Here is a 14,739-nt window from a genome sequence, read left to right as displayed (position 1 = left end):
TGGGCACCCCTGTTCTAAATCATAAACCATTTAACATGGTAGTGATGCCTGATATATCCTTTCCATTGCTTTCTTTACATCTTTGTTTCTTAATGTGTATATAACCGGATTCAGCATAGGAATTACGTGCACATTGAGGACAGACAGGACTTTCCCGTCACTAAGAGAATATGAGGATGACGGCTTCATATACAAACAAGCAATCATGGTATAAAATAGAATGACCACAGTGAGGTGGGAAGCACAGGTAGAAAAGGCCTTGAACCTGCCCTTACTGGAACTGATCCTAATGATGGCAAAGCCAATGAAGCCATAGGAAGTGACAGTAAGGAGGAAGCAGTTTAGAACAATTAAAACCCCTGCCACAAAAATCATCAACTCAACGGCCGATGTATCATTACAGGCCAACGTCAACAATGCAGTGAGATCACAGAAGAAGTGATTGATTCTGTTGGAAGAACAGTAACAAAGGGCGGAAATTAAGATATTTATGGGAAGGGCGGCTATAAAACCCCCTCCCCAAGCAACTGCGGCTAAAATGCAACACACATTTCTATTCATATTCTGGTGATAAACTAATGGGTTGCAGATAGCTTGGTAGCGATCATACGCCATGGCCGTCAGCATCATGTACTCCACACCCGCAAGAGAATTAAACAAGTAGAGTTGGGCCATGCAAGCCCTGAAAGAGATTCTCTTGGCTTCTGAGAGTTGCATGTGGAGCAGGGTTGGAGCTGTAACAGAAGTGAAGAATATATCCAGGCAGGACATGTTACAGAGGAAGAAGTACATGGGTTTGTGCAAGTTACTATCCAGGCTGATTAGAGCAATGATGAGAGTGTTGCTTATGACAGTGAAAAGATAAATCAGTAGGAACAGGAGGAAAAGTGGAACCTTCTGCTTCTCAGAATGAGAAAATCCCAGGATGAGAAACTCAGTAAAACTGCTGCCATTGGGAACAACCTCAGGCATGGTCCTACACAACAATAGGAAAATAATGGTCATATTTTTGGGCCAATACAGCCTGTAACATTTTAGCTTAGAAGCTTAGTGGCCAGACTCATTTCATAAAAAGAAGAAAGTCAGCTACAGAAAATAAAGGATAAACATCATAAACTAGTGGGCTTGAAAGGTTCTATACATATTTTTGACCCGTAGATTACAAAAGCACAAAAATGGCCTTATTAAATCTGACCAATTATTGACATCCATAAAAATACCTACTAATTATCTATATCTATCAACCTATCATCTATCTATCTATCTACCTTTCTATCTACCTATCATCTATCATCTATTTATCTATCTATCTATCTATCTATCTACCTATAATCTATCATCTATCTATCTATCTATCTATCATCTATCTATCATCTAGTTGGTCCCATTGTAATATAACTGCCTAACCTAGACCTTATATTTAAAATGTCAGGGTACTTTGGTACAGGTATTGAACCCCTTATCTGGAAACCCATTATCCAGAAAGTTCCGAATTATGGAAAGACCCTCTCCCATAGACTCCATTTTAATCAAATTAAAAATTCACATTTTTAAAAATGATTCCCTTTTCTCTGTAATAATGAAACAGTACCTGTACTTGATCCCAACTAAGATATAATTACCCCTTATTGGGGCAGAACAGCCCTATTGGGTTTATTTAATGGTTAAATGAGTCCCTTTTCTCTGTAATAATAAAACAGTACCTGTACTTGATCCCAACTAAGATATAATTACCCCTTATTGGGGCAGAACAGCCCTATTGGGTTTATTTAATGGTTAAATGAGTCCCTTTTCTCTGTAATAATAAACAGTACCTGTACTTGATCCCAACTAAGATATAATTACCCCTTATTGGGGGCAGAACAGCCCTATTGGGTTTATTTAATGGTTAAATGATTCCCTTTTCTCTGTAATAATAAAACAGTACCTGTACTTGATCCCAACTAAGATATAATTACCCCTTATTGGGGCAGAACAGCCCTATTGGGTTTATTTAATGGTTAAATGAGTCCCTTTTCTCTGTAATAATAAAACAGTACCTGTACTTGATCCCAACTAAGATATAATTACCCCTTATTGGGGGCAGAACAGCCCTATTGGGTTTATTTAATGGTTAAATGATTCCCTTTTCTCTGTAATAATAAAACAGTACCTGTACTTGATCCCAACTAAGATATAATTACCCTTATTGGGGCAGAACAGCCCTATTGGGTTTATTTAATGGTTAAATGATTCCCTTTTCTCTGTAATAATAAAACAGTACCTGTACTTGATCCCAACTAAGATATAATTACCCCTTATTGGGACAGAACAGCCCTATTGGGTTTATTTCATGGTTAAATGATTCCCTTTTCTCTGTAATAATAAAACAGTACCTGTACTTGATCCCAACTAAGATATAATTACCCCTTATTGGGGGCAGAACAGCCCTATTGGGTTTATTTCATGGTTAAATGATTCCCTTTTCTCTGTAATAATAAAACAGTACCTGTACTTGATCCCAACTAAGATATAATTACCCCTTATTGGGGCAGAACAGCCCTATTGGGTTTATTTAATGGTTAAATGATTCCCCTTTTCTCTGTAATAATAAAACAGTACCTGTACTTGATCCCAACTAAGATATAATTACCCCTTATTGGGGGCAGAACAGCCCTATTGGGTTTATTTAATGGTTAAATGATTCCCTTTTCTCTGTAATAATAAAACAGGACCTGTACTTGATCCCAACTAAGATATAATTACCCCTTATTGGGGCAGAACAGCCCTATTGGGTTTATTTCATGGTTAAATGATTCCCTTTTCTCTGTAATAATAAACAGTACCTGTACTTGATCCCAACTAAGATATAATTACCCCTTATTGGGGGCAGAACAGCCCTATTGGGTTTATTTAATGGTTAAATGATTCCCTTTTCTCTGTAATAATAAAACAGTACCTGTACTTGATCCCAACTAAGATATAATTACCCCTTATTGGGGGCAGAACAGCCCTATTGGGTTTATTTCATGGTTAAATGATTCCCTTTTCTCTGTAATAATAAAACAGTACCTGTACTTGATCCCAACTAAGATATAATTACCCCTTATTGGAGGCAGAACAGCCCTATTGGGTTTATTTCATGGTTAAATGATTCCCTTTTCTCTGTAATAATAAAACAGTACCTGTACTTGATCCCAACTAAGATATAAATAATCCTTATTGGAGAAAAAAACAATCCTATTGGGTTTAATTACTGTTTAAATTATTTTTTTGTTAAGTTAAGGAAAGAACCTCTTATCCGGAAAACCCCAGGTCCCGAGCATTCTGGATAATGAGTCCCATACCTGTACTGTAATATCAGTGTGTTGCATTGGCTTGGATATCTGTCTGTAGAGTTCTTTCCTGGTAATCTCTAAGCCACATACCTGTGTATTGAGAACATAGAAGATTTTTCTATAGCTGGTGGGAGTATTGTGGTACAATGGCTATGCCATAACAAAACTGAAGGAGCAAGAGATCTGTTTGATATAGGGATAAAAAAAATCTGTATATACAGTATATATATATATATATGCCTTGGCCATAAGAACCCCAACACCCATTTAGTGCAGGTGTATTCTGCAGAGCAGATTATGGCCTTAGCCCTATAATGATTTCCCCCGTCTGCCATTGTTATTACACCTTTAACCATAATATTCATCCATGTACTTTCCATTTCACCCAAGAAAGACTTGTAAATGCACCCTACAATACTAGCCCAAATATCGACTTATTCAATATTGAAGCTCAAACAAATAAAAACTCAGAACAAAATAGAACTCGAAAACCTCAAAATCCTTGTTTCCGTAAGAATTTTTCTTACAAATGAAACAACAATCCCAAAAGCCTCTAGCACCACGAATGACAGATGATTACAGTTGGCCTAGGGCAGCTCCCATTGACTTCTACATGACTTCACCAACTTTTAGAGTTTTGTGTTAGTGTTTTCCATGGTTTTGACAACTAAAATTTCATGTTTTCATGCGATTAGTAGAATACGCAGTTTGTAGCACTAACAAGTAGGATTCGGGAAAAAGCAAATAAAATATGAACGTTAGTAAAAGGCCCCTTAGTGTAACAGTTACAGAACTTGGTAAGAAATATCAAGAAGAATCTGTCAGGCAAATGTACTTAAACCACATAATTACCCTGCATTTTCTTTCATTTTGTTTGGTTCTACCCCAGTCAGGGTTCTTATCGCTCCCAGTCTCTTAGTCATTTTGTTTTTTTTGGACAGCAATATATTTACTCATTCCGGAGCCTCTGTATGTGTTTAAAGATGGGAGAAATATTCTTCCTTTTGAAAGAAAACGGATCCTTTTCCCATAAAAATCCAATGGCCGTTGCTTGATATATCGGGATCTGCTCACATTTATATACAGTGGGTTCCATAGATATTTATGCCTGTTCACATTGCCCTTGGCACTTATTATCCCACTGTGTTTTGCTTTTTTTGGCACAAACCACTAGAGAGAAGTCACAAGAGAAATGTTAATATATGATAGTGTAACCCCTATTTGGCTGTAAAACAGTCAAACCATGGCTAGTGTAGGTTTAGAGGATGGGGTACATGCCACTCAATCCTTCAGGATGGGGTGAAGTGTAACTACAACTCACTGTAGCTGTGTGTAGTGCAGAATAGCAAAGATGGACGCCAGAAGGTTCTTGCAGTTGAACAATAGAAATGGTTTATTGTCAGAGACAATCAATATGCAGGGTTATTGCAATATACTCACATACAGATATTATATGATAGTAGTACTCTGAGGACAGAAAAGAGAGGATGCACACCAGTTTATCCCACCTCCTCTTGAGTCTGGGCAGGGTAAATGCACCCAGTCAGCTTGGCACCCCCTTTGGAAGCAGTCAGGATAGATACCTCATTCCTCAGGTTGAATACCTCTAGCTTTAAGAGTTCTACAGCCGACTGTGCCTGCCTCCTATGTCTTAATCGTGGCCCTATGCTGAGGCAACAGTGCCTGTATGGAAGGTACTTCCAGCTACTTTCCTTGGTGGAGCCGAAACTGCTCTTGCTTCCTTCCCTCTCTATCTCACTCTCCTAGAAAGTGCTCGACGAGAGTAACTATCTAACTGGTCCTCTTTCACGGGGTCTCTGTTCCCGACTTCACTAGAGTAGGTGATGACTCTAGGGTAAATGATGGCTACTGGGGCCTATTCTGATCCCAGGCTCAGTGGACCTTCCCCTGAGACACAGAGGCAGCCAAAGAGGAAGACACACCCTCCTGTTAAACACTATATGAGTGCAAGGGGTGTGGTCAACCCAACTAACCAATAAGGCATGAGGCAAACTCTAAACTGATACATAGGTTTTTGCCCAGTAACAGCAGAACTAAGGAAGTTGTAGGGTTTAAAGCCACAGGGGCAGGTTAGCCCTATGGGTCCCTACAATAGTTTTATAACCAAGGCGAGATGAGCCGGTATTAGAAATTTACTCTACTTGCTGTTATGTTTAGTTGGTGACAATGGTCCATTCTTACTCTGTATACCTCCTTGGTATAACATTGCCCAAACATTGTCCATATTTAGTGGTATCCATATATATATATATAGAGAGAGAGAGAGCGGTTTTGTAGTTGGCCCCTTACAGTGGACCCCACAAACTGATAATAAATATTGCTGGTTCTTTATGTATTTACCTTTTTTATAAAAATAATCATGTATTGTAAATATTACACAATTTATTTTTTTTTGACATGCAAGGCTTTGTGGGAACTTTGCCGGAGTAGAGACTGAAACTCCTACATAGTTCCAGCAGTATTTATACATAACTGTAAAATTTGATGAAATAAATATTGGAAAGCTGCTTACAATTATAGATACATTTTTTATTGTGGGATACAAACCGAGCAGGAAAGTACAACCAGCGCTGGATTTCTCTTAAGGGAGCCCGGAAGCCACTCCCATTCTCCGCCTGCCATCCCCCCTTGCTTCTCGCTTACATATGGAACATTGGGGACAGGATGCACTGAAGATTTCTAAGTGGCTAGATTTAGTCATTGATATGATCTGATTCTGTGTAATAAGGATATTCTGCATACTAAATACTGGGGTACGTTGGTTGATGAGAACAGGGAAAAAGCAGACATTTTGAACTCTTATTTTTCATCTGTCTATACATCTGAGGAGCCAGATAATGAAGGCTTCCCTTTTAATATACCCAGTTCTAGTAATTTAGCTACTGACACGTGGGTCACTCGGGAGGGAAATGAGCTGAGCGCTGTGATTGCCAAACCTCTTCACTTAATTTTTCAGGATTCGTTGAGGTCTGGCATGGTGCCGAGAGACTGGCGGATTGCTAATGTGGTGCCGTTATTTAAAAAGGGATCCCGTTCTCAGCCTGAAAACTATAGGCCTGTTAGTCTGACATCAGTAGTAGGAAAGCTTCTGGAAGGGGTAATAAGGGATAGGGTACTTGAATACATTGCAGTTCACAATACTATTAGTTTGTGCCAGCATGGTTTTATGTGTAACAGATTGTAAGATTCTGGTAAAATATAGATATATATTGTGGGCTCCTATATTTTATTAAATCAACTATACTGTAGAATTTTAGTTATATTAATAATCTTACAAGATCTTGCCAGACTAATTTAGTCGCCTTTTATGAGGAGGTGAGTAGGAACCTTGATGCTGGAATGGCAGTTGATGTCATCTACTTGGACTTTGCTAAAGCGTTTGATACAGTACCTCACAGAAGGTTAATGATCAAATTAAGGAATATTGGCCTAGAACATAATATTTGTAATTGGATAGAGAACTGGCTGAAGGATAGATTAAACAGAGTGGGGGTAAATGGAACATTTTCTAATTGGACCAGTGTGGTTAGTGGGTACCGCAGGGGTCAGTCCTTGGTCCTTTGCTTTTTAACTTGTTTATTAATGCCCTGGAGGTGGGCATAGACAGTACTGTTTCTATTTTTGCTGATGACACAAAATTGTGCAAAACTATAAGTTCCATGCAGGATGCTGCCGCTTTGCAGAGCGATTTGATTAAATGGGAAAACTGGGCAGCAAACTGGAAAATGAGGTTCAATGTGGACAAGTGCAAAGTTCTGCCCTTTGGTAGGAATAATATAAATGTGAACTATCTACTGAATGGTAGTGTGTTGGGGGTTTCCTTAATGGAGAAGGATCCGGGGTTTTTTGTGGATAACAAGTTGTCTAATTCCAGGCAGTGGCATTCTGTGGCTACTAAAGCAAATAAAGTGCTGTCTTGTATAAAAAAGGGCATTGACTCAAGGGATGAGAACATAATTTTGCCCCTTTATAGGCCCCTGGTAAGGCCTCACCTTGAGTATGGGGGCAGTTTTGGGCTCCAGTCCTTAAGAAGGATATTGCCCTTGCCAGCACTCCGCCATCTGACATCCTCCCCTGAGCGCATGTAAGTTTAACGCATCAGGGAAGGAACGGTCGGGCATGGGAACTTCAGCAAGTGTCAGGTCCCCAGTCCGACTCTGGGCCATGTATTAAACAGTCTTGCTACTTGTTTAGTAACCCATAGGAACCAGTCAGCAGGTAGCATTTACAATTCAGTTGTTTGAGCACTAGAACTTGTGCTTGCATAGAATACTGCAAAGTTTGAGAAGAAACACAAATGAGAATGTTATAGCTATACTTATCATTTTGTTACCCAAAACAACACCTTCGAAACCATTCAGCCCTCCATATTCTTTTCACCAAGAATAATATCTTATTCCATATACAAAATATTACACAATCCTTGGACTTTTGTTCTGCCTCTCGCCTTGTCCTTATCTCTCCCTCTCTCAAAGAAATGAGGCCAATTCTACCAATAAAGGTGAATATCTTTACTTATTCCAGACATATTTGCTTATATGAGCAAGAAAGGATTAGGAAGAAGATCCTTGATGAAGGAGATGGGATCCATAGATATTTGTATGTTGCACTCAGTGTCCCCAAACCAGGTAGTTATGTTAAGTAATTCCTGACTTGGGGGCAAGTTTTGGTTGAATAAAAACAAGAGATACTACCAAATAAAGCCCCCTGTAAGCTGATAGGGTGCATAGAGGCCCCTAATAGCCAATCACAGCCCTTATTTGGCTCCTCCATGAACTTTTATGGTGCTTGTGTTGCTCCCCAAGTCTTTTTACATTTGACTGTGGCTCACGAGTAAGAAAGGTTGGGGGACCCTGGTATAGAACGTGGACTCTAATGCAGTTTCTATGCTAACGAAACTGTAGCATGAAACACGTGGAATAACCCATCAAAATAACAATATATTATGGCCACTTGGCAGAATCACCGTAGAGTTGGGCGCCCAAACCATCTTTATTTATCAATATTGTAGTTGGAGTGATGGTGAGTGGGTAAGTCATAACCATGGGGGAAAGATGTGGATGTGGAATTGATGTGATTTTTAAAATAAAAGTTTGTTGTCATATGCAGTATCTTACAAAGACAACCATTTAACATAGAAGAAATGATATATATTTTTTACTGCTTCCCTTATATCTTTGTTTCTTAATGTGTATATAACCGGATTCAGCATAGGAGTTACATTCACAGTGAAAACAGAAAGAAATTTCCCATCACTAAGAGAATACGAGGATGACGGCTTCATATATAAACAAGCAATCATGGTATAAAATAGAATGACCACAGTGAGGTGGGAAGCACAGGTAGAAAAGGCCTTGAACCTGCCCTTACTGGAACCGATCCTAATGATGGCAAAGCCAATGAAGCCATAGGAAGTGACAGTAAGAAGGAAGCAGTTTAGTACAATTAAAACCCCCTCTGCAAAAATCACAAACTCAACAGCCGATGTATCATTACAGGCCAACATCAACAATGCAGTGAGATCACAGAAGAAGTGGTTGATTCTGTTGGAAGAACAGTAACAAAGGGCAGAAATTAAGATATTTATGGGAATGGCGGATATAAAACCTCCTCCCCAAGGCAGTGCAGCTAAAATGCAACACACATTTCTACTCATAGTCTGGTGATAAACTAATGGGTTGCAGATAGCTTGGTAACGATCATACGCCATTGATGTCAACACCATGTACTCCATGGCACCAAAAGAATTAAACAAGTAGAGTTGGGCCATGCAAGCCCTGAAAGAGATTCTCTTGGCTTCTGAGAGTTGCATGTGGAGCAGGGTTGGAGCTGTAACAGAAGTGAAGAATATATCCAGGAAGGACATGTTACAGAGGAAGAAGTACATGGGTTTGTGCAAGTTACTATCCAGGCTGATTAGAGCAATGATGAGAGTGTTGCTTATGACAATGAAGAGATAAATCAGTAGGAACAGGAGGAAAATTGGAACCTTCTGCTTCTCAGATGGAGAAAATCCCAGGATGAGAAACTCAGTAAAACTGCTGCCATTGGGAACAACCTCAGGCATGATCACTGAAAGTCATGTACAGTAAGTAATGCTCAGTATTGTCAACTTTAATTGTAAACTGCTTTGCCCTCAGGTTTGTTTCATATTGTTCATCCTGGAATCCACCCTACTGTACAACAGAAGAAGAGAGATAAGTTGGTACTTTCCTTAACCAACACTGTCTGTAATCCTGTAGTGTAGAGACCACGCAACCAGTCTGTTGGTAGAGAGTAGAAGGTTAAGAATGATAACCTAGTGGTCCAAATGGTAGATCTTCCATCATTATAATTATGTTAAGGGCTGTAGACTGCGCAGCCTGGGTCACCTGATCACTAACGTCAGTCCTTTTATTGTTTGGAGAAAGTTACCTGAATGCTGAATTCATGAGGAGACATTTTCAGTCCTGCCATGTCTTGCTTTGTAGCTAGTGGTGCCCCTAACATTTTGCTTTTGTGTGTGTTTGTGTAGAAGTAACAAAATTAGGTAAGAAACATTAAGTAGAATATTTGGGGTATTCCTACTTAATCACATAATTACCCTCCTTATCTTTCATTTTTTCAAAGCTTCAATATTGCAGCATCAGAATCAAGCTTCGGATGTTATATCTATATGTAAAAGTACAGTTTTTTTGTTTTCCTTTGACCAGAGTTCCAATCTCTCCCAGTCCCATTGCTAAAGTAGCACCTTTTAATGTGAACAGCAATATCTTCATTCACTCCACACCTACTGGATTTGCTTTTTGGAGAGAAGTATTCTTTTAGAAGATAAAAGGTCCTTCTTAGAAAACATGGCAGATACAATCAATGCTCCTTCATATGAATAAATCACATACTATGGGTTCCACAGATATTTAAGCATGTATCACATGTCCCCTGGCGCTAATAACTGCATTGTGTTTAGTCTCTGTTGGTTTAAACCACTAGAGGGAATTCACAGGGGAAATGTATATGGCTCCATGTTTATTTGGAGTGTCTCTGTTAGTATAGACACAATCACATAAAATAAGAGAATAAAAAGGGAGAATAAGGGATGTAAAACATAACAAAATTCATTGTAAATAGCAAATAAAGAACTACACTGGATATACAGGTATGGGACCCATTTTCCAGAATGCTTGGGACGAAGGGTATTCCGTTACCTTCAGTCTTCTAAAAAAATCAATAAAACATTAATTTAACCCAAAAGGATTTTTTTGCATCCAATAAGGGGTAATTATATCTTAGTTGGGATCAAGTACAGGTACTGTTTTATTATTACAGAGAAAAGGGAATCATTTAACCATTAAATAAACCCAATAGGGCTGTTCTGCCCCAATAAGGGGTAATTATATCTTAGTTGGGATCAAGTACAGGTACTGTTTTATTATTACAGAGAAAAGGGAATCATTTAACCATTAAATAAACCCAATAGGGCTGTTCTGCCCCCAATAAGGGGTAATTATATCTTAGTTGGGATCAAGTACAGGTACTGTTTTATTATTACAGAGAAAAGGGAATCATTTAACCATTAAATAAACCCAATAGGGCTGTTCTGCCCCCAATAAGGGGTAATTATATCTTAGTTGGGATCAAGTACAGGTACTGTTTTATTATTACAGATAAAAAGGGAATCATTTAACCATTAAATAAACCCAATAGGGCTGTTCTGCCTCCAATAAGGATTAATTATATCTTAGTTGGGATCAAGTACAGGTACTGTTTTATTATTACAGAGAAAAGGGAATCATTTAACCATGAAATAAACCCAATAGGGCTATTCTGCCCCCAATAAGGGGTAATTATATCTTAGTTGGGATCAAGTACAGGTACTGTTTTATTATTACAGAGAAAGGGAATCATTTAACCATTAAATAAACCCAATAGGGCTGTTCTGCCCCCAATAAGGGGTAATTATATCTTAGTTGGGATCAAGTACAGGTACTGTTTTATTATTACAGAGAAAGGGAATCATTTAACCATTAAATAAACCCAATAGGACTGTTCTGCCCCAATAAGGGGTAATTATATCTTAGTTGGGATCAAGTACAGGTACTGTTTTATTATTACAGAGAAAAGGGAATCATTTAACCATTAAATAAACCCAATAGGGCTGTTCTGCCCCCAATAAGGGGTAATTATATCTTAGTTGGGATCAAGTACAGGTACTGTTTTATTATTACAGAGAAAAAGGAAATCATTTTTAAAATTCTGAATTATTTGATTAAAATGGAGTCTATGGGAGAAGGGCTTTCCATAATGCTGAGCTTTCTGGATAACGGGTGTGTAACATAACTAAAACATTATAAATTCTAGATTAAACTTCCAAAACCAATAATTGGGGTGTAAGCCAGGCCTTTGCAATAACAGCTTGTTTAGTTATAGTATATCTAGTGATTTAGGGATTATATTAATCACTTTACCTAACCTAAGGGATGTGTTGGTAAAGTCCCCTGGGGAGCCGTATATATATATCGACTGATACACCCCTAGAGATGTAGCGAACTGTGCGCCGGCGAACTAATTCGTGCGAACAGCGGGTGTTCGCGAGTTCGCAAACTTTTCGCGTATGTTCGCAATGTGGGTTCGCGTGGCGTTTTTCCGCGGCTTAAAAACGCCGCACAAGCCACACATGGCGTTTTTCAGCAAATCCCGTTTCCATGGTGCTAATAGCGCGAAATAGCAAAAAACGCTGCGTATTTCCGCTAGGTCTGCTAGCTGCCTTTGCGGTTTTATGCAACGCTGTGTCAACAACGTATTTTTCAGAGAAATTCTTGCCCTTGATCCCCCTCCTGCATGCCACTGTCCAGGTCGTGGCACCCTTTAAACAACTTTAAAATCAGTTTTCTGGCCAGAAATGGCTTTTCTAGGTTTTAAAGTTCGCCTTCCCATTAAAGTCTATGGGGTTCGCAAAGTTCGCGAATATTCAAAATTTTTGGCGTAAGTTCGCGAACCGGTTCGCAAACTTTTTTTTTTGAGGTTCGCTACATCCCTATACACCCTATGATCCATATCCGTTGTACTTTAATCACTGCCAAAATATATGCCCCATTGTACCTGGTGTGGTGCCTCTCCTGGCGTCTATTTAGCTTTTGCCTGATGAAGGGGTACGCCCCCGAAACGTTGCATTTTGAATAAACACGCAGGGGTCTTGCCCCGCTTGCCCTTTACTTGTTGTGCGGCTGAAATAATTTCTACTGGACTTTGCTGAGAGTGCTGACTCTCTGGGCCGTGCACCAAGGAGTTAACCTGTTGGAGGAGGTAAGGGAGTGCTGGTGTAATATTTTTTCTATTGTCTATTTAGCTTTACAACGTTACAGCTTTTACATACTTTATTGGGGGGTGTAATAAACCTCAGTAACAGAAGAATATCCGCAATGCAAAAATGTATGGCTTTGCGCAAACACATTGTCCATTATATGAATATAATTCTTTTGCAAACCCACAAACTGTGTAGAGACCAAATCTGTATAGGTATTCAACCGCACTGCCTATCGTTCAGACGCGATGCATCAATCCTCAACGGCACACCGCCAGGCCTTCCGACTCACATCAAAGTACAGAGGAGAGCACCATGGGCAGAATCTCTGCTAAAAAATGCTTTTATTGCAGACCACATCACACGACATGTTTCGGGCTAAATAGCACCCTTTATCAAGGGTGATAAAGGGTGCTATTTAGCCCGAAACATGTCGTGTGATGTGGTCTGCAATAAAAGCATTTTTTAGCAGAGATTCTGCCCATGGTGCTCTCCTCTGTACTTTGATGTGTGTAGAGACCAAGTCCGACGGTGGAAGAAAGATTGGGAATTGTATAGTTGGTGCCGGTGTGCAGTGTATGTAATAACTCTCCTTATGTTTGGCTCCAAGAGATTCCCCACCTTCACTCATGCCTAAAGTGTGCAATGCAATAACAGCCTAATAAACAATATTACAGCTGCAATAGTTTCTATTACTTGGTGCAAATACACAACTTTTATTACGTTCCCACCTGGATGTTGCTTCCATTTCTTTGATTGTCTTCCCAGTCAAACAGAAAAAGAGGAAAAGGAAAGGGCGGAGCTTCCTGCTAGACCAGGAAGTAGCCAGGCGCTGTTTCGAGCCTATTTAGGATATTGTAAATGTAAAAGGTTTACTTACCCTTTATGGGCATTGTCCCATGCCACACTGTGGCTACAGTGATACTGGGTTTGATTACTTAGAGAGATTTGGCTTTGGTTTTTGCAATAACAAATTATGTTTTAGGCACCAGTCCCATATCGGACGAGGATTTCCAGGCAGTGTCATTCTGTGGCTACTAAAGCAAATAAAGTGCTGTCTTGTATAAAAAGGGCATTGACTCAAGGGATGAGAACATAATTTTGCCCCTTTATAGGTCCCTGGTAAGGCCTCACCTTGAGTATGGGGGGCAGTTACTGTGAGTATGGGGGCAGTTTGGGCTCCAGTCCTTAAGAAGGATATTAATGAGCTGGAGAGAGTGCAGAGACTGGATGTTGGGGAATGCCCTGCCGGGGGATGTTGGGTAGGGGGTTCCTCACTCTGAGGGCAGTGAGGAGGTTGGGGAATGCCCTGCCGGGGGATGTTGGGTAGGGGGTTCCTCACGGTGAGGGCAGTGAGGGGGTTGGGGAATGCCCTGCCGGGGGATGTTGGGTAGGGGGTTCCTCACGGTGAGGGCAGTGAGGGGGTTGGGGAATGCCCTGCCGGGGGATGTTGGGTAGGGGGTTCCTCACGGTGAGGGCAGTGAGGGGGTTGGGGAATGCCCTGCCGGGGGATGTTGGGTAGGGGGTTCCTCATGGTGAGGGCAGTGAGGGGGTTGGGGAATGCCCTGCCGGGGGATGTTGGGTAGGGGGTTCCTCACGGTGAGGGCAGTGAGGGGGTTGGGGAATGCCCTGCCGGGGGATGTTGGGTAGGGGGTTCCTCACGGTGAGGGCAGTGAGGAGGTTGGGAATGCCCTGCCGGGGGATGTTGGGTAGGGGGTTCCTCACGGTGAGGGCAGTGAGGTTGGGGAATGCCCCTGCCGGGGGATGTTGGGGAGGGGGTTCCTCACGGTGAGGGCAGTGAGGGGGTTGGGGAATGCCCTGCCGGGGGATGTTGGGGAGGGGGTTCCTCACGGTGAGGGCAGTGAGGGGGTTGGGGAATGCCCTGCCGGGGATGTTGGGTAGGGGGTTCCTCACGGTGAGGACAGTGAGGTTGGGGAATGCCCTGCCGGGGGATGTTGGGTAGGGGGTTCCTCACGGTGAGGGCAGTGAGGGGGTTGGGGAATGCCCTGCCGGGGGATGTTGGGTAGGGGGTTCCTCACGGTGAGGGCAGTAAGGGGGTTGGGGAATGCCCTGCTGGGGAATGTTGGGTAGGGGGGTTCCTCACGGTGAGGGCAGTGAGGG

General features: G+C 41.0%; 2 protein-coding genes across 2 annotated transcripts; both read right to left on the bottom strand.

Moving 5' to 3' along the window:
• Positions 1-30: 30 nt before the first annotated feature.
• LOC116412141 (olfactory receptor 5A2-like) lies at positions 31-972 on the bottom strand. Its single transcript, XM_031905773.1, has one exon. The coding sequence runs from the start codon at positions 970-972 to the stop codon at positions 31-33; it is 942 nt and encodes a 313-aa protein (XP_031761633.1).
• A 7,479-nt stretch (positions 973-8,451) lies between these two features.
• Positions 8,452-9,405, bottom strand: LOC116412140 (olfactory receptor 1019-like). The gene has a single exon (XM_031905772.1). It carries the CDS (start codon positions 9,403-9,405, stop codon positions 8,452-8,454), a length of 954 nt encoding a protein of 317 aa, XP_031761632.1.
• Positions 9,406-14,739: the final 5,334 nt, after the last annotated feature.

This window comes from Xenopus tropicalis, chromosome 7 (genome assembly GCF_000004195.4).
Source record: "Xenopus tropicalis strain Nigerian chromosome 7, UCB_Xtro_10.0, whole genome shotgun sequence".
Classification (NCBI taxonomy): Eukaryota; Metazoa; Chordata; class Amphibia; order Anura; family Pipidae; genus Xenopus; species Xenopus tropicalis.
The sequence above is the reverse complement of the archived record's forward strand: the minus strand, read 5'-3'. Positions and strand labels throughout refer to the sequence as shown.